This window comes from Nannobrachium achirus (genome assembly GCF_963921795.1).
Source record: "Nannobrachium achirus genome assembly, chromosome: 6".
Classification (NCBI taxonomy): Eukaryota; Metazoa; Chordata; class Actinopteri; order Myctophiformes; family Myctophidae; genus Nannobrachium; species Nannobrachium achirus.
This window is the reverse complement of record NC_137815.1, coordinates 20,418,832-20,445,075: the sequence shown is the minus strand read 5'-3', so window position 1 is coordinate 20,445,075 and position 26,244 is coordinate 20,418,832. Positions and strand designations below refer to the sequence as shown.

General features: G+C 42.6%; 1 protein-coding gene across 2 annotated transcripts; it reads left to right on the top strand.

Moving 5' to 3' along the window:
• The first annotated feature begins 685 nt into the window (after positions 1-685).
• uroc1 (urocanate hydratase 1) lies at positions 686-25,760 on the top strand. 2 transcript variants are annotated; one of them, XR_013962140.1, is made up of 19 exons: positions 686-961; positions 1,810-1,940; positions 2,443-2,536; positions 3,943-4,002; positions 4,866-4,994; positions 5,751-5,812; positions 6,312-6,378; positions 7,640-7,783; positions 8,883-8,971; positions 10,611-10,673; positions 12,179-12,358; positions 12,993-13,090; positions 13,293-13,365; positions 13,696-13,885; positions 14,883-14,981; positions 15,573-15,672; positions 22,595-22,720; positions 22,854-22,953; positions 23,722-23,744. XR_013962140.1 is itself a non-coding variant. In XM_080728744.1 (19 exons), the coding sequence occupies exons 1-19, from the start codon at positions 836-838 to the stop codon at positions 23,860-23,862; spliced, it is 2,028 nt and encodes a 675-aa protein (XP_080584870.1). In that variant the 5' UTR covers positions 687-835; the 3' UTR covers positions 23,863-25,760. The 2 variants fall into 2 exon arrangements, 1 of the variants encoding a protein (XP_080584870.1); XM_080728744.1 differs by having other exon boundaries at positions 687-961; positions 22,595-22,676; positions 23,722-25,760.
• Positions 25,761-26,244: the final 484 nt, after the last annotated feature.

The following is a 26,244-nucleotide window of genomic DNA, read 5'->3' as shown; positions in this document are numbered from 1 at the left end:
CTGACACATCGAATGCTTGTTTACGTCCACAGGCTCGGAAGGTTAACCTCAACTGGACTGTTTTATGTCATTGACGTTGTTCAACAGCAGCTCCTCATTACTGTGGATTAAAGTGTGCATCATTTGCTTGCAAGAAAAAGATTGACTGAATCATCTGAAACTGAAGTGTCAGAAATATTTACAATAAAATATCTGTGGAAGCATAATCTTGGCTAACTTTGAAATAATTATTGTATGCTGTCATGACTGTAACAGGTCTATACAACGGTACTAATATCAGTACCGTTGAAATATCAGAATGTAATACAAAGCTGCCCTTAACTGCAGTTGCTTTGTATGAAAGTGTTCATCTTTTCTCTCTCCGTTTTTGACGTTTTAAATTCAGCATGCGTGTGGTTGTGAGATGTTTATGTACAGTAACATCAGTCTGTTCAAAGGTTCATGGAATGCGTTTTTGTTTAACCGAGCCTCATGGCTAAGCCTCGAGAGGTCAGGGGTTTGTGACAATGTTTGTCTATGGCGTACGTTGCATCAAGTTGCCTCTGGAATCAATAACTACCAAACACTCTTTTTTTTAGCCAATACCTGTGGCTTGCCATTGGTGGATTGTGGAGGGCAACGAAAGTCAAAGAGCCAATGAAGTCATCTGGAACAGGGTGACCTCCGGCCTCCGAACATCACAGGAAACCGTCCCCCACGGAGAGATCGTTCTTTCTAAGAGACGATCGTTCGCCTGCGGTGAAGCTTCAAGACGCCTGCTCACCACCGCTGTCATCCTTGTTCTTATCCAGATCTACTGTAGGAACAAGTTCGTAAGCGCACGTACTGAACCAGAATGTCCACGTTAAAGGAGATATGCAGTGGTTTGCCCCTGGATCCTTTGCCTCCTAACCGTGGCAGAGATCCCAGCATGCCTCACGCGCCTGTCCGGACGCCAAACCTCACTGCAGTGGAGGAGAGGGTGAGTACATCCCAATCACACACAAGCACCATTTATCATTTGTTTAGTTGAGTTGAGTTCATTTCATTGAGTTTATTTTATTCTAAACACACAACAGACAAGAAAAAAGGGTAAAAAAGATGAAGAAAAGATGTTATAACTGCTTCCACAATCAGCAAAATGATCAAAAGTGACACAGAATGAGTTGTGGGACCTGTGTCTGGAAGATGTCAGCATATATAGTTGGTGAGAGATGGATGCAGATCAAGAGGAAGTTTTAATATTAATTGATTTTGATGGATGTCAGTCGTGTGTGGAAGCAAGATTGACCTTACTGCATGTCATGCTTGGCTCTTTGTCCTGACTATGGGGTCGTTTCTACTGTCTTACGAGAGCTCAAAAAATAGATTATCCCTTGTTTGCCCAAACTCGGAGCAAAGGCCAACAGTCAATAATTAAGCGAGATACAAGTAGTGCTCAGCAGTGAGATTAGGAAGAAGAACAGAATTGAAAGGGGTATAAAATAAATGAATCAGGTGCCTCATGCAATTCAAATCGTCGTTGTCGGATGGAAACCTTGTATGTCCAAAACCGTTCGTTTTGTATTTATCATAAAAAAGATTACGTAACTAGTGAAAACAGCTGATCTACAAGCACACAACGCCTCGCGGTGCGAGGCGTTGTGTGCTTGTAGATCTGCTGTTTTCACTACATATGTGCGACCGCCTTGTAGGATGAAGCGGGGATTTACTTTACGAAAAAACGTACAAATTTGAAACGTGGAGATACAAGGTTTCTGCCCGACAGTGACGAAATGTATGTTTGTTGTTTTGATCTGCACCGTTAATCCCCACTTCTCTTCCCTCTAGCTGGCGCTAAGGAATGCCCTGCGTTACTTCCCTTCATCCCACCATGCAACACTAGCGGCTGAGTTTGCTCAAGAGCTGCGGCAATATGGACACATCTACATGTACCGCTTCTGCCCGGCCATGCGCATGAGGTGACGCACCTTGACCCCTCCACATATCCTAAAGTGGCTTTAGTCTGTGTCCGCGTAACCACTTCTGTATCTGTCAGACTGATCCTTGAACAGAACTTCAATTGTCAAGCTAGAAGCATGCATGGGACACAGAAGCACTTTTGTTGCGCTGCAGAAATTTAATGTAGCCATTATTTATAACCCTGACCTAATGGCCCATTTTAATGCCCAGAAAGTATTTGAGAAAAACATTTATGCATCCAATCTGCAAGTTTCTGAGCCAAGATAGTAATAGTTCATTCACTGACATGGAGCAAGTCATTATTAGTCAATCATTATGGTTCACCGGTGCCTTCTGGTGTACATTAAACTTTAATGCACCAACAAAATGTTACAGACCCACCTTTTATAGCGAAATAAATGGTTAACGACCTCATTTTTACACGAAACCATCCATAATGTTGTTCCCTTTCCTTTCCTTGCTTTATGAGAGGCTACAATATGTTTCTTCTTGTGTCTTTAGAGCTTACCCAATAGATCAGTATCCGTGTCGCACGCCTCAAGCAGCCTCCATCATGCTCATGATAATGAACAACCTGGACCCAGCTGTTGCCCAGGTGAGCATCAAATCAGTGTTCGCTTACTAAGTACAGGGTTCCCACGGTCATGAAATTCCTGGAAATATTTTGAAATTAGAAAAATATTTTTCCAGTACTGGAAAAGTTTTGGAATTGATCAAGGGTCCTGGAAGGTCCTGGAAAAATAGCTATGCATTGTCTTTGGTTATTGATTTTGTTAATGCCTCTGAAATGACAAATTAAACACTGGCCAAATTGTCAAATATTAGAGGCAGAAATTGTGAAAATAGCCGATCTACATGCTCACAAGGCCTCGCAACTTTCACCGTGTTATACAAAATTCCTCAACTCTCGTCAGGGTGCCCGGGTCCCCAGTTCAAATATGATTATTTCGTGGCTCACGGCCAGAAAAGGTTGAGAACCACTGCCATACACTACCTGTCTTTGGGCATTGCGCATAGGAGTAAGCGACTCGTTATTGAGCTGAATTATTGTTATATAGTCCTGGAAATCGGGTTAAATATTCTGGAAAGGTTTTGGAAATGAATTGGTAAAGATGTGTGGGAACCCTGTAAGTAAATGTCAGTATCAGTCCCCATCTATATATCAGTGGTTCTCAGCCAGTGGTCCATGAGGGGGTTCCAGGTGGTCCCCAACTAAATGGAGAGTTGGCAACCAAATGGACCCTTGAAGATCTTTAATGGACCCATAAGGGTTTTTATTTTATACTCTCACACATTATTAGTTGCATTATTGTTAGACGTCTGCATTATTAGTCTACACAATTAGAGAATGTAGAAGAATTATTATTTTGATCAACGTTTGCCTATATGCCATGCCACAATATATATATGGTACCAACATCAATACAGCATGGATTTGTGGACAAAATCTTATCCAACGATAAAGTTTTGGGTCTGAGAGGCTAATTGTCATCAAATGTTGGTCCGTGGCTCAAATGCTGAATAGATTATGGACCTTTTTTGTTTTTGATTGATTGATTGATTATTGAACAAGTACAGTCAATACAGAAATGTAGTACAGTACAAGTACACCCTGCCTAAAAGGAACATCCCAAATAAGACCTTTTACAGTCTTTGTTTTACGTTGGAAGTCCTTGGTATTTAATTCATGGACATAACAAATAGCAAGCAAAGAAAACATTAAATAATATCGCAGTTATAAAAACACTATATGTAGGTCCTACAGGATAGGGGAAACAAGGGGGTGGTGCTAAGGTACTGTAAAGGGGGGGGGGGGGGTGCTCACTTCTCGCCTGTCTATGGGAGAAGTGATAACTACCTCCCTCCTGAGTTTTCAGGGGAGTTTTGAAGGATGCCAGCGAGCTACGTGTTTTAAGGGAGGTACCTTGATGTGGAAAAGGTTGAAAACCACTGATCTATATACGTAACAGCTTTAACAACCTCTTTATCTTCACCTCACAGTTTCCTCAGGAGCTCGTCACCTATGGAGGGAATGGACAGGTGTTCAGCAACTGGGGCCAGGTGAGTCCTCCTCAGTGATGTGCTGCTGTGCATGGTTCAGAGTTTGAGTGACACACAGATTCGAAAGGATAGACAATCCAGACTTGGTTCCATAATGCCATTACAAAAACAAAATTGCCATGGTGGTCCCTTGGTAGAGAACGTCTATGCCAGGGATGTCAAACTCAAACACACAGTGGGCCAAAAAAAAGAAATTGGTACAAGTCGAGGGCCGGACTGGTTCAATGTTAATTGAACGGCAAAAAAGTTAGATTAAAGTTAAATTAAACTGCCTGCATTAGAAACTGAAAATAGTCAAATGAGAAAGTAAATCAAAATCAGTTGCATTAATTTCTATGCCCTACATCCGTGAACATGTACTCTGTCTCCCACCTGGCTTGAAAACCCTTGTTTTCACCATTCGTTTAGCCATTTTTGGGGAGAGGGGTAGCTGAATGTTGACCACAGGCGATATGCTTCCGCTGCTGATGAATTGTGAAGACACGGGATTGTGATACTTACCAATGCACTCACAGTGCATTGTGGAACTTGTAGTATTATGGTGGTGCGTGCAATATACCAGAGGGCCAGTTCTAATAGTAATTAAATATCATCCCGCGGGCCAAAGATAATTCATTCGCGGGCCTGATTTGGCCCCCGGGCCTTGAGTTTCACATAATATGGTCTTTGCAATTCATAGCATGGAGATAAAACAGACCATCTTAAATGTATTGCGTGTGTGTGTGTGTGTGTGTGTGTGTGTGTGTGTGTGTGTGTGTGTGTGTGTGTGTGTGTGTGTGTGTGTGTGTGTGTGTGTGTGTGTGTGTGCGTGTGTGTGCGCGTGTGTGTGCGCGTGCGCGTGTGCCTGCGTGAATGGGTTGCAGTTCCGGCTTGTGATGCACTACCTGAGTGAGATGACCGAGGAGCAGACTCTGGTCATGTACAGTGGACATCCCATGGGCCTGTTCCCCAGCCTGCCCTCTTCACCGCGGGCTATCATCACCAACGGCATGGTAACTGCAAACACAATGGAACCACCAGATTATCTTAATGAACATACCTTACAATTTAATCACCCTTCAAACGAGGCGCGGTTGCCGTGGGGGCTGCCGCTAGGATCAGCGGTGGCCGCGCCGCGGTGAGACACAAACACACTCGCTCAGCGAGTAAACGCTGCACGGTATTTCACAAAGATGAACCCAATCCATCTCTCACCGCCCGCGGGCGCATGCACAAACGAGCACGCTCACAGGGACCGCGTATCGTCTGGAACCCACTTAATGCGTTTTGTATTATACGTATGCTTAGTTACTAGTTACTTTAAAGTTATAAATTATGATGTAAAAAAAAAACATACATACGGTAAACCCCTTTAGCCCTATCATATCATGGCTATTTTCAAACAGTTTGTACTTTTACTTTTTGTACTTTAAGTACATTTTGATGCCAACACTTCCATACTTTTACTCAAGTACATTTTGAATTCCGGACTTTTACTTATAAGGGTGCCCTCACACCAAAAGAGTGGAATCCACCAATGCATTTCAATGAGAATGGAGCGGTTTCATGCCAGTAGAGGATTTCTGCAAAAAACGCTCCATTCTCATTGAAATGCATTGGCGGATTCCACTCTAGGTATTTTGGTGTGAGGGCACCCTAACAGAGTATTTCTATATTGCAGTATGCCTATTGATACTTTTACTTAGTAAAATATGTGAGTACATTTTCCCACCACTGTACGTATGTAATATGTTTTCCCTTGTCAACAGGTTATTCCAAATTACTCCTCCAGAGGCCAGTATGAAAAGATGTTTGCGCTTGGTGTATCAATGTAAGTTTTGAATAGCATTGAATTGTTTGCAAGTCATTAACCTTTTCCACTATTTGGTACCCATTTCAGTGCAAAATAGGAGAGAGGGCAGGGGTTGAAGTTCTCAGTCCTGGGGACTGATTTCAGTCTTGAGGATTCCATGGGGGATATTTCTGTGTATTTCAGTGCAGATCCGCAAATAAATAAATACATAAGGGGGAGGCGTAGCGATGGCCGCGACGTGAATGAAAAAGTCGTCAAAACGCTAGTCAAGTGATCTCTAAAAGAAAAAAAAAGCAGTTATAATTTCAAGATATGAGTATTTGAATTGGCCAGACTAGCAATAGAATACAACAGAACTTCAGAAGATACTTCTATCAAATGAAGCATGGATTTGCACACACAGATTCAGTGAAGGCAGTTCAGAACTTCAGGGAAATATTGTTATGCGCCATGACTTTATTATGTGGCAATTCTGGATTGGATATTACCGATATACTCTTTTTTTGTCCCTTCCTAGGTATGGTCAGATGACTGCTGGAAGTTACTGCTACATTGGCCCTCAAGGCATTGTTCATGGCACTGTGGTTTGTAAAAACTATGATAAAACTGCACGGCATGCACCAGAATTTATTTCATTTTATGAAAGGTCACAGTCATGCACCTGGCTTTGCTGGAATGTTCAATGTGTTGCTTTTTTGCAGACAGAAATCCCTTGTCTAGTCCAGTGGTTTTCAACCTTTTCAGGCCGCCCCCAAATAATCATATTTGAACTGGGGACCCCCCCCACCCTGACGAGCAATAAGAGTTGAGGCATTACATTTTTATAACATGGTTCTATTGTGAAAATAGCAGTATATATTAGCAGTCAATATTTGACAATGTGTTTAATTTGTCATTTTAGAGGTATTAAAAGGTCCTTAAATTGTCACTTTAGAAATGTGCATATACTGTATATACCCTCTAGAGTCTATACACTTAAACTTTGTGTTGGTGTTGTTTACTGTTGAGTGAGAAAACAATGTTGCACATTAAGTTAATCATCTGGGGACCCCCCAAAATAATTTGGGGACCCCCTGGGGGTCCTGAACCCACAGGTTGAGGACCACTGGTCTGGTGAATGGACTCTTTATCTTATGTGCATTCTTTTCTGTTGAGCTATTGCAGCCAGCCAGGTCATTAACAATTAAAAAAAGAACAATAGAGTCTTACGCATGGATGAAATGCCCTAAATAAATTGGTATAACATCACCAACCCTTTGAGAGACTGAGGCACTCCCATGTGTCAAGAGACAGGCACTCCCTTGCTTGAAAAAAGTAACCACATGAACCATAGCGTCCCTATTCTGGGGAGGACATTTGCTGAAAATAGCCGATTTATAAGATCGCGTTTGGTGTAGAGAGGGAAGTTCAGAGCGAACTCAACTTTACTGTCAACTTTACTAAGTAGTCTATATAGGGTTTAATTAAACCATGGCCAAGAGGGATTTGTGTAGTAATCTAATAATAGATACATTTCACTGAAGACATTTAACGAGCAGTGCAATTTCCACGACACTTTCCATGGGGCTTATGATAGATTTTCAACCCACTTCTCGCAAAATGATTACTTTTCCCACACACTCTTTAGTCTTGCGATTTCTTTTTGCATTTGTGTTCATGTATATCAGTGGTTCTCAACCTGTGGGTCGGTCCCCACATTATTTTGGGGGGTCCCCAGATGATTAACTTGCAACGTGCAACAACGTTTTCTCACTCAACAGTAAGTTAAAATATGATTATTTTGGGGGGTCGCTGCCTGAAAAGGTTGAGAACCACTGATGTATATTATGAATTATCTCCCCACAGCTGACGGTGCTGAATGCAGGGAGGAGGTACCTGGGTACAGGGGACTTGAGGGGTCGTGTGTTCGTGACCTCTGGTCTGGGAGGAATGAGCGGAGCTCAGGCCAAAGCTGCTGTCATCGCTGGCTGTATAGGAGTCATAGCAGAGGTGTGTTCTCAGGGGTGTCGCACCAAATTCTGGGGCCCTGGGTACAAGGATTCACTGTGGGCCCCCAATGAATGTTCTTCATAGGGGGAGTGGGGGGGTTAACCCATTTAGACTGGGAACGCATTATTATATTTTGTGCTTTAACTATTGAAAAATCAAACCTCGGCTCCAAGTGAAGCGGTGAATTTTTATTCTATGTGTTCTAGAGCTATGAAATCTGTGTTCTAGATCTATACTTTCTGTGTTCTAGATCTATACTTTCTATGTGCTTCAGTTCTATATTTTTATGAATTCTGAATGAATGAATGATTTTGTCTGGAGGGCCAAATTATCATGTGAAGCTTGACCAATCCTCAATTCTGCATGCACAGGACATGTACGGGACAGACAAAGCCACTCCTTGAGAATCTATGGAAATCCTAAAAAAAACATGTACGGGACAGACAAAGCCACTCCTTGGAAGCGGCTTTCACCGCTTCAAAAATAGCAGATCTACAAGCTCACAGCGCAGCACTCGGTGCCACGCTGCGAGCTTGTAGATCTGCTGTTTTTGGAAAAATCGTGAAAATGTGTGCAAGTCTGGGGATTTTTGTGTTAACCTTTTGGCATAACATTTGTCAATGCCGCTAGTAAAGTATTCAATCAATCAAACAAACAATCGTTCAATTAACAAGAGCTTGTGACTAAATAATAACGACAGTGGATCCATTGAAACACATCCATTTGTTCAATTTCCTGAAAAGTAACAGTTTCGGACATATATACGCGGTAGGGGTGTAAAGCCCCTATCAGAGTCGGTACCGCGGTGAAGAGCTATCCTCCGCGGTGTAGTCTTTTTGAGTCATAAACCTACAACGTTACGTCATTCCTCGCGGTGAAGAGCTTTCCACCGCGAGTCCCGACACATCTCTCTGTTTTTACGCCTTGCAACGCGAGGCGTTGTGAGCATGTAGATCTGCTATTTTCACAATGTTCGCCTCTTGCTTACTTAATATTTGACAGTTTGGCCAGTCCTGTCGAATATTCGACTATTCGAATACTTTTAGATCGAATAATTCGAATACTAAAAATCACTATTCGTGAATGCCCTACTGTGTAGGTGGACGAGGCTCCTCTAAGGAAGAGGCATGAGCAGGGCTGGTTGATGGAGGTCACCAGCAACCTGGACGACTGCATCAAGAGCATCCGGTAAGACAAGAACTGCTTATTAATTTACATGAACATGATTTCATGAACAGAAGTCCTTCAAAATCAGATCGCTGCCGTCCTTAGGTCAATTCAGGACAATGGTTTCTAACACTTTTGTTCTAACTGCTTTAACCCATTTAGGCCTAACCTATAGTTAGGCCTAAATCAGAAATTAGCCTACAAAAACAAATATGTTGCTACATACTGTACATGTACTGTAAGCCCCTCCCATACACTAAATGTGTTCCCAGGCCTGAATGGCTTTTGTTTAATATCTGTTTTTAGTTCCTTGACTATTCTTTAGTTTTAAGTATTCTGTCCCCTAATTATAATTATTTTAATATTGCTGTATGTAATTTGTACAGAAATATGTATATTTCTGTTGATTATTGTGTTGTATCTTGGCCTCACTTAAATGAGGGCCTGCCCTCAAATTGTACTCCTGAGTTTAAATAAATGTTATTATGATGATGATTTAGAATAATTATTATTCTGATTCAAGCATTTTGCTATTTTACTAGCATTGCAGCTCGAGTTCTCAACCTTTTCTGAGGATTGAACCTATTCTGTCTCTAAGGTTCAAAACCCCTTTAAATGTTTTTCTCAATAAGAATACATATTTTAACCGCAGGTTAATTGGCAGACTACTTAGTGAACGATTTCCAACTTTCAGTCCACTTTAGACTTGCAGGATCTATCTATATATTTTTGAAGCGGTGAAAGCAGCTTCCAAGGAGCGGCTTTGTGTGTCCCCCATGTCCATATATGGTCATTTCAGTCCAGAATGAACAGGTTTTATCTGTCCGTAAATGTGTGTCCCCCATGTCCATATATGGTCATTTCAGTCCAGAATGAACAGGTTTTATCTGTCCGTAAATGTGTGTCCCCCATGTCCATATTTGGTCATTTCAGTCCAGAATGAACAGGTTTTATCTGTCCGTAAATGTGTGTCCCCCCATGTCCATATATGGTCATTTCAGTCCAGAATGAACAGGTTTTATCTGTCCCGTACGTCCAGAATATGTGTGTAGTGTCCGTCCCAGTCTGATGATTGGATGATTAAAAATGTCCAATGAGACCATACTTTGAGGATTGGTCAAGCTTCACATGACAATTCGGCCCTCCAGATAAAATCATTCATTCTTTCAGAATCCTGAATTCTTAAGCTCTAGAACACATAGAATAAAGGTTCACCGCTTCACTTCGAACCGAGGTTTGATTTTTTGTTTATATATAGTTTTTTTAGAGTTTAGTTTATTTGATCAACTCATACATTTATACATGTCGTACATCCACATAATCATTGTTACAGGTGATCAAAATGAATAGACTGAAGCTGAAAGCTTGTGAATGCCTATCCTACGTATTCATGAATTAAGACATTGGTTAGTTATAAGAGTGTTCAGATATATCGGTGTCATGTTCTTAGTTATACAACCTACATTTTTGGAAGTCACAGCTACCGAATGTTAACTGTTTTACAAGCCTGCGTGACGTCAGATTGACCTGTGAATCAGTGTCTGCTCATCTTAGCTTTGTGACTGTGATAAATACCTCTTGCTCCCTAGCAAAGCGGCAGCAAAAAGCATGAGTCAACTGATGAGTCAACTGGACCAAAGAATGATTTTGTGTCTTCCAGGGAGGCCAGGAGCTCCAAGACTCCACTTAGTCTGGGTTACCACGGCAACGTGGTAGATCTATGGTGAGTGAGAGGTGAATACACACATCCTGCTTCAGGTCTGTGCCTCATAAAGCCCCTATCATAGTAGGCACCGTGGTGATGAGCTATCCACCGCGGTGTAGTCTTTTTGAAGCGATGAAAACCGCTTCCAAGAAGTGGCTTTGTCCGTCTCGTGCGTCCCGATGTGAGGACTGGTCAAGCTTCACATGACAATTTGGCCCTCCAGATAAAACCATTCATCCACTCAGAATGAATACAAATATATTATATATACATATTGGACCCTTCGCTACAGTCAACATGGAGAGGAACATACTTCCATTATTCATGGACAGCTTGACCACCTCACTTGGTTTCACGTGCTATCAGAAGTGCCTATAAACATCATATTTGTGTGGTTTTTCACTTCGAACCGAGGTTTGATATATAAGTCATAAAACTCATAAAACTACAACATTACGTCATTACTCGCGGTGAAGAGCTATCCACCACGAACCCCGACACATCTCTCTGTTTTTACTTTCAGACAGATCGGCCCATCACCCCGTTCACTGATTGGTCGATCTAGACCAATCTAGTCAGTCACAGTGATAGGACTTCACTGTGACTGACTATGATGGCCTCCACTTGTTTTCTCACTTTAGGTGGATAGCTTTACACCTAAAATTGGTTCTTCACCGCAGACTTTGATAAGGGCTTTAGGAGGCAGGAACCATAAGATAGTCTTATTGTTGCTGTTGGGCAGTGACAAACATGGAGAAACCTTGTATCTCCATATTTTAACTTCATTAAAATATCTTCGTACTACAGTATCACAGCGCAAAAGTAGCTAAAATAGCCGATAGCCGAGCTTGCAACACATTGCGATGCGAAGCGCTGTGAGCTTGTATATTGGCTATTTTTGCAGTTTTCGAACGTGACAGTGGTTTTATAAGTATTGAACCAATGAAAGGTATTACAGAGAGCTTGTGACTAAATAATAACATAGGAACAATGGTTCTTTTATCAGTTTCCTGAAAAATAACAGTTTAGGACATACCAAACCACAGCCATGATATTTAAGCAATATTACACGAGAGGGTGTTGGTTGTCGCGATTATTGGACCGCCTGCGTTGGCGCAGGCAGCGCAGAAGGTCCAATAATCACATAACCAACACCCTCTTGTGTAATATTGTGATTATACAACTGTTTCCCTTTAAAAAAAACACGTCAACTTCATTTTATTGTAATAAAGATATTCAATAGAAATGTGTAATCTTTTAATGCCACATTTAGCTACTATGTCTCTGAACTTCACATAAAAATTGCTAGCCTATAGGCTGCCTAGCATATAGTTTGGGAGCGGGAGCGCTTCAGCTCTTTAGCGATCAGCACAGCTAATATCTTTGATGAGACTCGTGTGGTAGTGCTCATTAGTAGAGAACTATTTCAACCAATTAGATTGCTTCGTCAGAACTACCAGTTGTATAATCATTGACATTACCTCACCCTGGTCTGCTTTCCCACCCTCATGCATCCCTGCCAGGGAGAGACTGGCACTGGAATACGAGAGGACGGGTGATCTCCTGGTGGACCTGGGCTCAGACCAGACCTCCCTTCACAACCCGTTCAGTGGAGGCTACTACCCAGCCCAGCTCAGCCTCCGCCAGGCCAACCAGCTCATGAGCACCGACCCCAACCGCTTCCGCTCTGTGGTCCACGAGAGGTCCAAAAGATGACACTTTTATTTTTCTTTAATTTTTGTTTCATATACAGTATCTCATATCACTCATCGTGGTCAAGCAGGTTCAGATACAAAATATTTAACTTCGACAATGCGACGATTACATACATACAGCAGCAATAGGAATGTACATGTCATTTATACAGTTATACAGTTGTTCATTTCTCATGACAAACTCTATCACAGAGTTCCACAGGGATTTGAGTAAATATATGCATTCTGTTATTGCTTGAAGACCTGAGCTTTTCCAAATGCATCACATTCATCAACTCTCTTATCCAAATCTCATACGTTGGTACATAGTCTTGCTTCCAGTTCAGGAGAATCATTTTCTTTGCTACAACCGTGCCCAGAGAAATGGCTTGAGATTCGAACTTATTTATTCCGTTTAGAACACTTGTTACTCCAAGAATAGCTACCTGAGGACTTGGTTCCCAGTTCTTCTCAAAAGCTTTAGAAAAGCATTCGAACAAACTTTTCCAAAAGTTTTTGACATGACCAGAAAGAATGTGCCAGTGGCAGATGACACATTTACGTATCTTACAGTCTCTGTCAGAGATGGGGGGGGGGGGGGACATATTCAGATGAATAATTTGTTGTTTTGCAAAACTCACAGCCTCTGCAGACATGTCATAGCCATCAACAAGCTGTCAGATGCAGGCATGTTCTTCTGGGACTATGGCAATGCCTTCCTGTTGGAGGCTGAGAGAGCTGGTGGGTACACACACGCATGCGAGTGCGCACGCACACACACACACACACACACACACACACACACACACACACACACACACACACACACACACACCGTCACACACACACACACACACACACACACACACACACTAATGATAGAAGGAACAGGTTTATCAATATGCTTGCAAGTTGTTTGCATTTACCTTTTTTCTTTCTTCAGGAGCCGATGTAGGAAAGGATGGTGGTGGAGCAACAGAGTTCCGTTACCCATCTTATGTTCAGGACATTATGGGGTGAGATACAGTATGTCTTTTATGATTTCATGGAAAGTAAGGTTGAACTAGAATCTAGTTACGATAACTTTTACATGGAAAGTAAGGTTGAACTAGAATAAAGTTACGATAACTTTTACATGGAAAGTAAGGTTGAACTAGAATCTAGTTACGATAACTTTTACATGGAAAGTAAGGTTGAACTAGAAATTTTAGCCCCAAGTAGGTACCGGTACGTCTTGGAAAACATCTTTTCATTTATGAGATATGTTCCAAACAATATCAAGATGTTTCTTTCCTCTAATAGAATTGTCTGTGTTCCCTCCTCTCTTACGCTGACTTCTCCGACAGGGACATCTTCTCTCTGGGCTTTGGGCCTTTCCGCTGGGTCTGCACCTCTGGCGATCCACAAGACCTGGCCACAACCGACGAGATTGCCGCCACCGTCCTGGAGGAGATCAGTGCCAATGTGACGGAGCGTGTCCGACAGCAGTACAACGACAACATCCGCTGGATCAGAGAGGCCGGGAAACACCAGATGGTTAGTGATAGATATGAATTATGATACATAATTGTATGATTTGTGTAAATTTTGTATGAGGCTCATATGGACCATATAAAGTTATATATTATGAACTGAACTTACAGTATAGGAGACCATATTTTGGTCGCATACTGTAGGTTCAGGCTAATGGATTACAGGTCATAGTAACTTTGGTTGCCCTGACTACGAAATCATGGTTTTGGTTATACTGTATGTCACTAGTGGAAAATTACCAACACTCTACGTGTCTGTCTTCTTGTTATGATCTGGGAACGAATCAATGAGTCCCACAACCTAACTGTCATAACTGTATTCTTTATATACTGTATGTTAACTTCCATCTTGGAAGAGAGAGAATTATCAAGCTGCCACCAGGATGGTATGCTCAGCTGTTTGTCTCCTTGTCTGACTCTCTTCAAATACAGCAATTTATTGATAGTCCTTTGGCTTGTCTCTGTCTGGTTATGGATTTATATATCCATATTTATTTAACTTATTAATAATTTATTTAACAGTTAGTGAGTGTCTCGGCAGTTCATTGTAAGACAGGGGTCTTCAATGTTTTTCTGGCCAAGGAGTAAGGACCTCTTAGCAGAGAGAGAGAGAGAGAGAGAGGTAGCATGGACCCCCACTCCATATTGTATAAAACTGTGTTGCAGAAAACCTTTTCATTGAGTTCATAGATGTACTTGATCTGCTCTTTTTTCCCTTTACACCAAACCTCTTTGCAGAAATTAACCGATCTACAAGTACACAACGCCTAACGACTAATGTTACCCTCAGATTCAGAATAGGGATTCTAGGGTTGAAGTGGTTTTCAAAATGTCATATCACACAGAGATCTGGCAGCCCCCCCCTGTAGTAACTCTGTGGAACCCCTTTGGGTCCCGGACACCCTGTTGAATGAAGACCCCTGATGTGATAGATATGTTTACACAGACGTGTCCCTTAATGTCATATTTTGTTCTTTTTCCACTTTGTTCTTTATGTTTAGGTGGTCGGATCCCAAGCAAGAATCCTTTATTCAGACCAAAAGGGCAGGGTGTGCATCGCCCTGGCTATTAACCAGGCTATAGCTGACGGCAGAGTTTCAGTAAGACAGTCTTTCATATTTATATAAACGCTTGCAGGTTTTAAAAACATATTCATTTAGGCCTGAACACAAATCTGTGTCACTTTAGATTTGAACCACTTTAACCACGATTTTATGCTTTAACTATTGAAAAATAGCAGATATACAAGCTTGCAGCGCGGCACCGAGTGCCGCGCTGCGAGCTTGTAGATCTGCTATTTTTGAAAATTTGTGAACGTTTGTCTTTGAAATATTTGTGAACCGATTCTATAAATGTCTTCTTAATCCTTCTTCTAAATCGGTGGTTCTCAAACCTTTTTCACGTCGAGGACCCCCCCAAAATTACATGTATTTGGCCCCGGACTCCCCATCTCAAAATATGTTGTTCCAGGGACCCCCCCCAGAAGCAAATATTTGAGTTACAAATGTTTGCTTTTAAAAAGATATATTCAAAGATTCAAAGACAAAAAATAGCAGATCTACAAGCTTGCAGCGCGGCACTCGGTGCCGCGCTGTGAGCTTGTATATCTGCTATTTTTTCAATAGTTAAAGCACTAAATAATTCTAGGCCTAAATGGGTTAAAATGTAAGTAACAAAGCTGCTGTGTTCAGGCTCCTGTGGTTATCAGCCGGGACCATCATGATGTCAGTGGAACGGACAGTCCATTCAGAGAGACCTCCAATGTGTACGATGGATCCGCCTTTTGTGCAGGTACTGTAATAATTTAACTCACAATAGTGTACAAATGGAACCAAATAAGAGTCCGTTATAGGCTACAGTTTGTGCACTCTTCGGAGTTAAATGAACTCTTAGTATTTTACTTGTGACCGTAGGTCACATTTAGTATGACAACCTGCAGATCATGTCACGCTCCATATATGGCCAAATATCCCTGTTGTCATCAATATTAAGCCCATATCTGGCGATGCCCATATATGGACATATTGTGTCAGTCTCGTGATAACCAGTGTGGTTGTCGCGACGCAAGTCACACTTGCAAATTAATTTCATCCGTGTCCCTTTTATACCCATATTAGTCCATGGGCCATACGAGATGTCGGTATCCGATTAAAGCAGATTAATTTTTTGCTTTTATTTTTCCTGTATAGTAAAGTTAATGGGACACCAACTCTAGCGGCTGATAACACCAATTTAGCTGTGTCTCAGAAAGGGTTATCATTAGGTTATCATACCAAAATATAATCTACAGATATAGAGCTTTTCAAAAATGCATGGTAACCTTTGCCACCTTTCGGATACCGACATCTCCTATGGCCCATGGACTATATGGTGATGTGTCTCTGGGAAGGTTTGTTGGATGGTAATGGTCTCCTGCAGTACTTGCAGCCCCTGCCTGTACACCAGCTGGCTGCTGCTGCCACTAAAACAGCACTTAAACCACATCGGGGGTTGAAGAGCCAAGACAAATGGAGGAACCACTCGGGCTGTGCGTATTTATAGGAAAGAATAGCGGTCGATGCAAGCTTCACTTCGCCAATTCTAGCCAGGTCAAACAAAGCCAAAACGTTTAGCGATCAAGCGGCCTGAGGCGATGTGTTGGCCACCCCATAGCACTGGTGTCATAGTATTGACAACATTCTGATTATAGATTTAGCTAAAATGGCCATTCAGATTGAATAACGTCATTAGCTAATATGTCATATAATGATGTCATCGCGCCATATATATAACTGTCCTTTTAAATGCTGTTATTGTTATTTTCAAACACAAAACCATTCAGGAACTTCTGGGAACGTATTGAACTTCCTTCTAACAAGCTCTATTGTATATTAGTTGAACAGATTCACAGTGGTGCTGCTGCATGAAATGATTCACTGGACCATACATCTGAAAGGAGGACCTAAGAGTCCCTACCATGCTGCTGTGATAGTCGGACACGAGCTGTACTCATTTGGAGGAGTCAACAGCCACCTGAACAAGGGAGATCAGATTGAAGTCCACATCTTCAACACAGTGTCTTTGCGTTGGAGGAAGTTGCCCCCAGTGACAAATGGAGGAGGACAAAGTCCCATTGAGCTTCCCTCCTGGCGTTCCGGCAACACAGTTGTGCTGGTAGAAGAGATTGCCTACATCTGGGGAGGGCAGCCTTACTGCAATGTGCTTTATGCCTTTGATGTCAACACCCACAGCTGGTTCACACCCAATGTCTCTGGGTCTATTCCAGATGCAAGGATTTGGCACTCGGCCTGTGTCCTGGAGAAGATCATGTATGTGTATGGAGGACGCACCCAGCTGACTTTCCTGGCTAATGACATGTACAAGTTGGACACCACCATAATGGTCTGGACTTCAATTAACACCAGAGGAATTCCACCACCTGCTTCATACGGTCACTCTGCCACCATCATGGGGACAAAGATGTTTGTATGTGGGGGCTCTAGTGGTGCCTACTGCAACAACACCAGAGTGTTTGACACAGAGACCAACTGCTGGCTGAGCATGCCTTCTGGACACCTCCTCCCAGAAGAACGTTCATGTCATTCAGCCTTAGCCTACAATGGAGATCTGTACATATTTGGTGGCCTGAACACAAACTTCACAAACTACACAAACCATTACTACAAGTACTTCAATGATCTGTGGAAATTCAGTCCAGAGACCTGTTCCTGGAAGAGGGTTGAGCCCAAGGGGAAAGACCCCTGTAGGATGCATGGGATGTGCTGTTGCATGGTGGGAGATTGTATTATCATCCATGGAGGATACCACAACAACCTCATTTCCGGTGACCTGTACATCCTAGACTTAAATCCCAGCCTGAAGACGTTATGCAAGCTAGCAGTCACTCAGCATGGTCTGGATGAGTCTGAACTCCCACATGACATCAGGTGGGAACTGGCAACCATGACTACCAACAGCAAAGAAATAAACCCCCCCCCCCCCCCACACACACACACACACACGCGTGCACAAAAAAAACACACAAAAAAACAAAAAAAACAAAGAAGAAAAAAAAAGAAGTAGCAACAGTGTCTAAGCATAGAATATGGTTATGAGTTGATGATGATGATGATGATGATGATGATGATGATGATGAAGAAAAGGGCCATGACTTCCAGGAGAATATGCAGATGAAGAAGACAGAATATCGTGTGAGATTTGAACTCTCAACCCTACATGTAGACAGGGAGAAACACTGCTGTTGAATTAATCACTAAACCAGATGCCATTAGTATAACATCCCTCATCTCCATATTTGGCCACAGACAGAAAGGCATACAGACAGACTAAGCTCTGTAAGACACTAGCTGTCCATAACGTCCAAAAACACATTTGTCCCTGTCCGCCAAAAGCAGGTCTCCACACCAGACCAGTCAACATAAGCCAAGACAAGAACCAACCCAAAAGAAATTGCTATAGTAATCATTCATTTTTTTCCCTTCTTTTTGAAGCGGTGAAAACCGCTTCCTATGAGTGGCTTTGTGTGTATCACGCCCATATATGGTCATTTTAGTCCAGAATGAACAGGCTTTTTCAAAAACAGAATGTCCGTTTAATTACCATATATGGTGATCTCAGTCCAGAATGAACAGGGTTTTTCAAAAACACAATGTATGTCACCTCATGTCCATATATGGTCACTCCAGGCCAGAATGAACAGGTTTTTCCTGTCCCGTACGTGCAAAATATCAGTCCAGAATGAATAGGCTTTTTCAAAAAGCAAAATGTGTGTCCCATGTCCATATATGGTCATTTCAGTTCAGAATGAATAGGCTTTATCTGTCCTGTACGTCCAGAATATGTGTGCGGTGTCCCTCCCGGTCAGATGAATGGATACGTTGAGGATTGGTCAAGCTTCACATGATAATTTGGCCTTCAGGTTTTATCTGTCTTGTACATGCAATAGGTCTCACCTATTGCAGCAATGACAAATAGCCGCATAAGAGCAAAAGCAAAGGCACAATAAGAATATACAGATGCTAACAGAATGGTAAAAAGGAGCATTAAGGCAGACAAGAGTAAATACATTGAAAATCTAGCAGAAGTTGAAAAATTTAGTAGGCCACAAAGATAACAGAAACTGAAATAATTATAGAGGGATGCAGTTGACAAACAACTAAGAGACCAGCAAGCGGGACTTTTTATATATTTTTTAAAAACCTATTATACCGGCTGTCATACCGGCTCTCCAGACAATTCTATACTAAGATTCACCGCTTCACTTCGAACCGAGGTTTGATTTTTTTTATGATCCTTACAATGATTGTGCATTACATTCACACATTCACACTCACACACTGATGGCAGAGGAAACCATGCAAGGCACCAACCTGCTCATCGGGAGCAACCTGGGGTTCAGCGTCTTGATCAAGGACTCTTCGACACAAACTCTTTGGGAGCCCGGGATCGAACTGATCTAACTGATTCCGGTTGCCAAGTGGCCACTCTACCCCTGACCGCTGCCGCCCAGTTGTGCTCCTTGGCTTTCGATGATGCCGTTTCCACTCTAGCAGTCCATGGGCCAAACGAGATGTCGGTATCCTAAAGGTGGCAAAGGTTACCATGCTAAAAACGGCCCCACAAGACTATGGTTTAGTGTTGAAAAGTGATGAGTCATCACTTTCCACACTTTTGAGGGGGCCGTTTTAGCCCAAGGAATGTTTTTTTTATTAAAGACAAATGCTTTCAATGGATTCAGGATCATGAAAAAAAACCTAGTTTGACCCCTCATATGCTACTTAAAGGGGTAGTGTGACCTAAAGGGGTTGAGGGGCAGATTACACTGTTACATGAGCTTCTCTGAAAACGGTCTGAAACAGTCTGAAGCTCATGTCACAGTGTAATCTGCCCCTCGCCCCCCAACAACAGCTGACCAGTACAGTAAGTAGTCATACAGACAGGCTATACAGACAATTAATTTGATTGGCTTATAATTGCGCATCCCCAAAATTACATCATAAAAATATTAACTTGTTTTTTAAGATGATTCTTAAAGTGACAGTAACCCTTTAGGTGACAGGCCCCTTTAAAGCAGATCATTTTTTTTGCTTTTTTTCCCCCTGTATAGTAAAGTTAATGGGAGACCAACTCTAGCGGCTGATAACACCAACTTAGCTGTGTCTCAGAAAGGGTTATCATACCAAAATATAATCTACAGATATAGAGCTTTTCAAAAATGCATGGTAACCTTTGCCACCTTTCAGATACCGACATCCACATCTCGTATGGCCCATGGACTATATATGGAGATCCCTGATGTCATCAATATTAAGCCCATATCTGGGAATGCCCATATATGGACATATTGTGCCAGTCTCTGTTGTTTCAGCGCGACCTCACCCTAAGCCTCTCGCCCTTAGGGCGTCTTACTGGTATATACTGTTTTATATATCCCTCAAATGTCACATCATCAATAACTAAATGAAATTAATGAAAGTGCCAATCATCAACTCTAAAATTGCATGTGGAAAAGAATGCCTAATGGCTCCACAGGTCAGGTATATTCTAATATACACAGTAAAATCCTGAATGTTCATTCAACTCTGACAAATGTAACCAAATGATGGACCCTTTGGTTACATTTTACACTCAGAGTTACGAATGTTTTAATGAACGATGAGGACTTTTCTGTGTACCACGTGCAATACTGAGGCTTTGTATCCACACAACCTTTGATTGATTATTTTTATTAGACAAAAATGGAGAACAGTACAAGTATAGTCAATACAATTGAAATGTAATACAGTACAAGTACAGTTAAACACCCTGCCTAAAAGGAACATCCCAATAAGACTTTTTACGTTCTTTTTTACTTTGGAAGCCCTCTGTATTTAATTCATGACATAATAAATAGCAAGCAAAGAAAACATACAATAATATCGCAGTTATAAAAAACTATGTACAGGATAGGGGAAACAAGTGGGTGGGGGTGCTCACTTCTCACCTGTCTATGGGAGAAGTGATAACTTTCTCTGGCCTCCTGAAAGGTGAGTTTTCAGGGCAGTTTTGAAGGATGCCAGCGAGCTACATGTTTTAAGGGAGGTAGTCAAGGAATTCCACACCTGGGTGGCAGTGCGGTAGAAGGAGAATTTACCCATATTTGTCTTATGGGTTTGTGTTATCAGATCATTGTGTGTGTTCCCTCTGGTGTTAACTTGTGGCTGTGGGTGTCGCTAACTTTTTGGAGATGTTTGGTCAGATATGCGGGTACTGAGGGGATGGAGGGCAGATTTGCGTTGACTATTTTGAAAGTCAATCCCATTTCTAGTTGTTTAACCCTGTCTTCAACGCTGAGCCAACTTAAGCTAGCAAAATGTGTGGGAGAAACAAGGGTCATGGGCCCCAGGTCGAGAAGTAGCCGAATCAGTTTGTTTTTGCTGCAAAAATAAAATGATTGATTGAAAATAAAACATGAATTTTGTGAAAATTGGGGGGCTTCTAGAGGCGCTTTTCCACTGCAAGGTGGAACCAGAACTTTCAGGAACCAGAACCTATTTTTTTGGTTCTGGTTTTGTTTCCATTGCGAACGGCCCGGTTCCAGACGAGGTTCCTGGAACCTCCTGGAACCTTTTTTCGGTCCTGCTCCTGATGTAGAACTAAACTTGAGTTCTGGGAACCTATGGGCGGGGCTAGCAGCGCTCCTGCTCTTGATTGGTTGAGCCGGGCCGCTCGAGCGGAGACTACACAACACAGAGGAGAACTGGGAGAAATCCCAAATCTCTCACAACACAACACCGTCATTTTTAAAATCCTATTCCGAGTCCGACAGACAGAAACACACAAACAGTATGGACGCGACGCCAGTCTACACTTCTACATTCATTCGCACGACTCGCAAGGCTCAAAGAAGGTCTCAGCAAGAACAGTCACCAACGTCATCTAGGCTCACACCCAAAATAACATTAGCGTCTATGAGCACTTCGTCACTTCCGCCACCCAAAAGTGTCATGGCGGCGTCCCATGGTGTGCCAACTTTCGGGTGTTGTCTGTTCCTGCCTAACCTTCCTTGGCAAGGCTCAGGACATGCCTGTTTCCTTGTGTCACTACACAGTGTGTGTGTGCGCGCGCGTGCGAGAGAGAGACGCTGTTTGCATTGCATCGCATTGCATTAATTATTTAATAATCTTTACGAGTGTGATATGCGCTCACTCCGTTCAATGAAAATAGGACTAAAATAAAGGGATTGCAAAGCTCAACGTGGACCACGCGGTGGAAACAGCGGCTCGCGCTGTCGTGTACACACACTGTGGACACACACGCACGCACACGCACACACACGGGAGCAAGGAGGTGCTTCTCCCTAGAGCACAGGCAGCGTACCGAGCAAACGCTCAGTACAGTTATAATAGCAGGTTGTTTGAACGTTCTATTGTTATATATGTTTTTATCCAGACGTATTTCTTACTACAGCTGAGCTGTTATTTTAGATTTTAGATTCCCGAATGTGCTGCTGTTCAAATGACCAGCTGTTTTGTCTCAGCCAAATCAGGCTACCAGTGGAGCTTCCCGGTTGGGTCTGGTTATATGGAAACAAAAGCAGAACTTCTGGAACTTCACAGGTTCTTGAAAGTTCTTGGTTCTGGAAAGTTCTGGTTCTGGTTCTGGCTTGGCCCTGCAGTGGAAATGCGCCTTAACTTCTAACGGAAATCTCTCCATATGCCTCCCCCTTTTACAGACATGGCCGTCCAAAACTTTGTTGGCGATGCGTTCAGGGGTGCCACGTGGGTGTCCCTGCACAACGGCGGAGGTGTTGGCTGGTAAGGTGACCCCGCCCTCCAAATAAACTAGCCACTCATAAAAGGTCAGCTGTTCTAACTGCCTCCAGCGATTTTATTTGGGATGTGTTTATGCTTGCGGCTTTATAAGATCTCATTCTTTTTCCGTCCGTTTGGTTAAGTCGGCATGTTTGCTTTCCCTATTGGATCTCTGACCAGGGGGGAGGTGATGAATGGAGGCTTTGGTCTGCTTCTCGACGGCTCGGAGGAGGCTGCGAAGCGCGCCCGGCTGATGCTCAACTGGGATGTCTCTAATGGGGTGAGAGCAGGGGGAAGGGGGTACTTTTCGGAGTTCAACCTAAAGACATGGGATCCTTTTGTTGGGGGGGTTTAGGGTTAGGATTATGCCAATGGATTCCTCCCCACACACATTTCTGTGACAAATGTGTCCATGGCAAAGACTTGGTCTTGTCCGAGGCAAATTTTAGATTTAGACACCATTATAATTTTTATTTTGAATATTAAGACCCAATTACTGAAGGTCAAGTCTCCAGTTTTTCTTCAAACACTTATTAACTAGAACACTATGGAGTACATATTAGGAGTCCAACTAGTATGAGTGGTTCTCGAATGTTTTATTCGCAAGGACCCCTATAACTCTTTGAGAGTGTACAAATTTGAACATTCAGAGTTACAGACCTGTTATGGTCATTCAGGGCTAGCTCTTGAAGTGTTTCTGGTCCACTCATATTCCGTGGAAAAAATGTAATCTTTATCAAAATGTCCACCACAAGCCAGCATGGCGATGACCCCTGCTTCCGCCCAACACTCCCTGCTGACAGTTGCCCGTAGGACTACGTGCAGAACATGGGGTTCTTGAAGGGTGTTCCATGGGGTCCCCAACTACATGACTGATAGTTGGACGGTTAGTTACTGTAAATGTCTGTAACTTAGAGCGCGTATAAATAGAAAACGATTGACCCATTATATTAACACTGAGGTTTTTACACTGTAGACTGAGGGGCCCAGAGATGATATCAAATGGCGGTCTATGGTCTGATAATCTATCTAATCTAATGTGCTGCAGGTGGCTCGTCGCTGCTGGTCTGGGAACACTAACGCCTATGAGACCATCCAGCGGACCATGGAGGAGCAGAGTGGACTGCGGGTCACCATGCCCTTCCCTGTGCAGGATGAACACGTGTTGGACAGAGCTCTGCAGGGCTAGGCCCCAACGCACAGCATCAGTCTTGTTGTCGGGTGGAAACCTTGTTTGTCCAAAACCGTTCGTTTAGCATTTATCATTTAAAGAATTATTTGAAATAGTGAAAATAGCCGATCTACAAGCACACAACGGGTGCTCGTAGATTGGCTATTTTCACTAGTTTTGTGCAACAGTCTTGTATGATGAAGCAGGGCTTTACTTTACGAAGAAACGTACACATTTGAAACAGAGATACGATGGTTTCTGCCCGACAGTGACGTTATGCTTCATCATGTTATGGAGCATGAATTAAAGGAGCACTTCACCCCATTTCAACCTTCATATCAAATCAAATCAAGCTTTATTTATAGGGAGCACATTTACAACAATCGGAAATGTATCAAAGTGCTGTACATAGAAGGCTTCAACAGAACGTGCCTGTGCAACAACATAGTCACAGGACATGCAAGAATAAAAAAAAAAAGTTAGAAGACTCAAACTACATTAAAAGCTAGAGAGAAGAAATAAGTCTTGAGGAAAGTTTTTTTTTCTTCATTGCGACCGTAGGTCGCATTTACTACCAAAACCTCCACCGGCTGTCTGTACGTCAGTGAGTCAGTGAGTCCGTCACACTTTTGCCCTGCTCATATCTCCACAACCGTTGCCCCCATCCATGCCAAATTTTGCACACACACTCCTTGACTGCCAAACTACAACCTCCAAGGACCCCCGGAGCCCCAGGGACCTGGGACCCCCAGATGTAAAAAATGACCAAATGTGCTCACACGTCACACGTCACACTTTTTCCCTGCTTATATCTCCGCACCCGTTGACCCGATGCCAGATTTTACACACACACTCCTTGCCTGCCAAACTACAACCTCCAAGGACCCCAACAGGGCTGCTCACGGGGAATTCCCGGGGACCACCGACTCCTGGTGCTCCAGAACGGATGCAAAAGTGGTGGCGCCCCCAGTGGAGGACCCCCTGCCACTGCAGCGCACATAAAATGCCGTAACTCGGGCTAGGAGCGTCCGGGAGAGCCGGGGCCGGTACCTATTCGTCCGCCAAGGCAACGCGGGGACCCCACCCCTCATTTCTCACATGGCCCTATTCTAGCGCCACCTTCAGGCCGATTTTTAAAACACATTTTTGGACACTGCTCCTACAGTTTTTGCCCTAAAATCACGAATATCACTACACAGCATGTCTACACTCATGTCATCAACATGGATCAGGAAGATTTTGGAAAAACAAATTTCTGCCCTATTTGTGGAGATAAGCCACCTACGGTCGCTTATCTCCCGATTAGGGAGTCTTACTGGTATAATTGGTCCTCACTAATGCTCATAATAAGATGCCATAATTTCGCTCTATACCGACTCTGGTTTCTGAACTGTCCATATCCCTCCTCTGAGACACAGATTGAATAGACAGAAAATGGTGGCATCTTATAATCTGCATTATATCCAATTACATGAAGATAGGGGTTGAAAATGGGTGAAGTTGTCCTTTAGGCAACATAGAAACACAACAGTAGAAATGTGTAACTGCAGTCAGACCAGTCAGAAGTTAGACCTGGAATGTAATATAGACCTATCTTGACTACTTCTAGATCCAAGCCCTTTTCCATTATTAAAGTGGAGGTTACCATACATTGCATAAATCTAATAGATTATACCATGTCCAGGCATGTCCATTCAATGAAAACCTGTAAGATCTTTGGAGAAGTTAATGATTTAATTGTGATCATGATCGTGAAATAAATGAATGCCACAGACTACAAGAAATAGGCTGTGCTGCCACAAAAGCATAGAGATTGTTCTGTTGTGCTGACAGTTGTTGTGGCAAGTATAACTGTGAAAATTGCATGTGAAGCAGTTCCATTTGGAAGCTGTACAATAAATACAACCTTGCGTATGTTTATAGCCCTGCCTGCACATGGAGAACATTAATTCTAGTGGAATAGGAATTCCAAAAGACATAACCTATTATGGTTAGACTAATATTGTTACACCTATACTGCACCTGGACAATGGTTTACATCACTTACAGAGCCAATATGAGTCAGTGGTAGCCTGGCCTATGTTTGACAAACATTTAGTTGCAACTAAATTAAAGCGTTACAACAAGCAGAAGCAACATGTTCACTGTCAAATATGCATAACCCTATCCAAGATGCACTGACAAAGGTACATTGGTCATGGTTGTTTTTAAGGCTGTAGGCCTACTCAGTATTTATTTTTTGCCCACTGATAAAGTAATAATAATAGTAATAGCTTGGATTTATATAGCGCCTTTCTAGGTACCCAAAGCGCTTCACATAGAAAGGAACAAAAAACTACTTTATTAAGATAAAAACAAAAGTAAATACAACAATTAAAAAAATAAAAGTCAATCAAGGAC

Coding starts and splice junctions, on each gene's coding strand:
- uroc1 (XM_080728744.1), top strand. CDS start 836: ATGTCCACGTTAAAGGAGATATGCAGTGGTTTGCCCCTGGATCCTTTG. Junction 7,784..8,882: donor GTATAGGAGTCATAGCAGAG/GTGTGTTCTCAG, acceptor CCTACTGTGTAG/GTGGACGAGGCTCCTCTAAG. Junction 22,677..22,853: donor AACGGCGGAGGTGTTGGCTG/GTAAGGTGACCC, acceptor ATCTCTGACCAG/GGGGGAGGTGATGAATGGAG.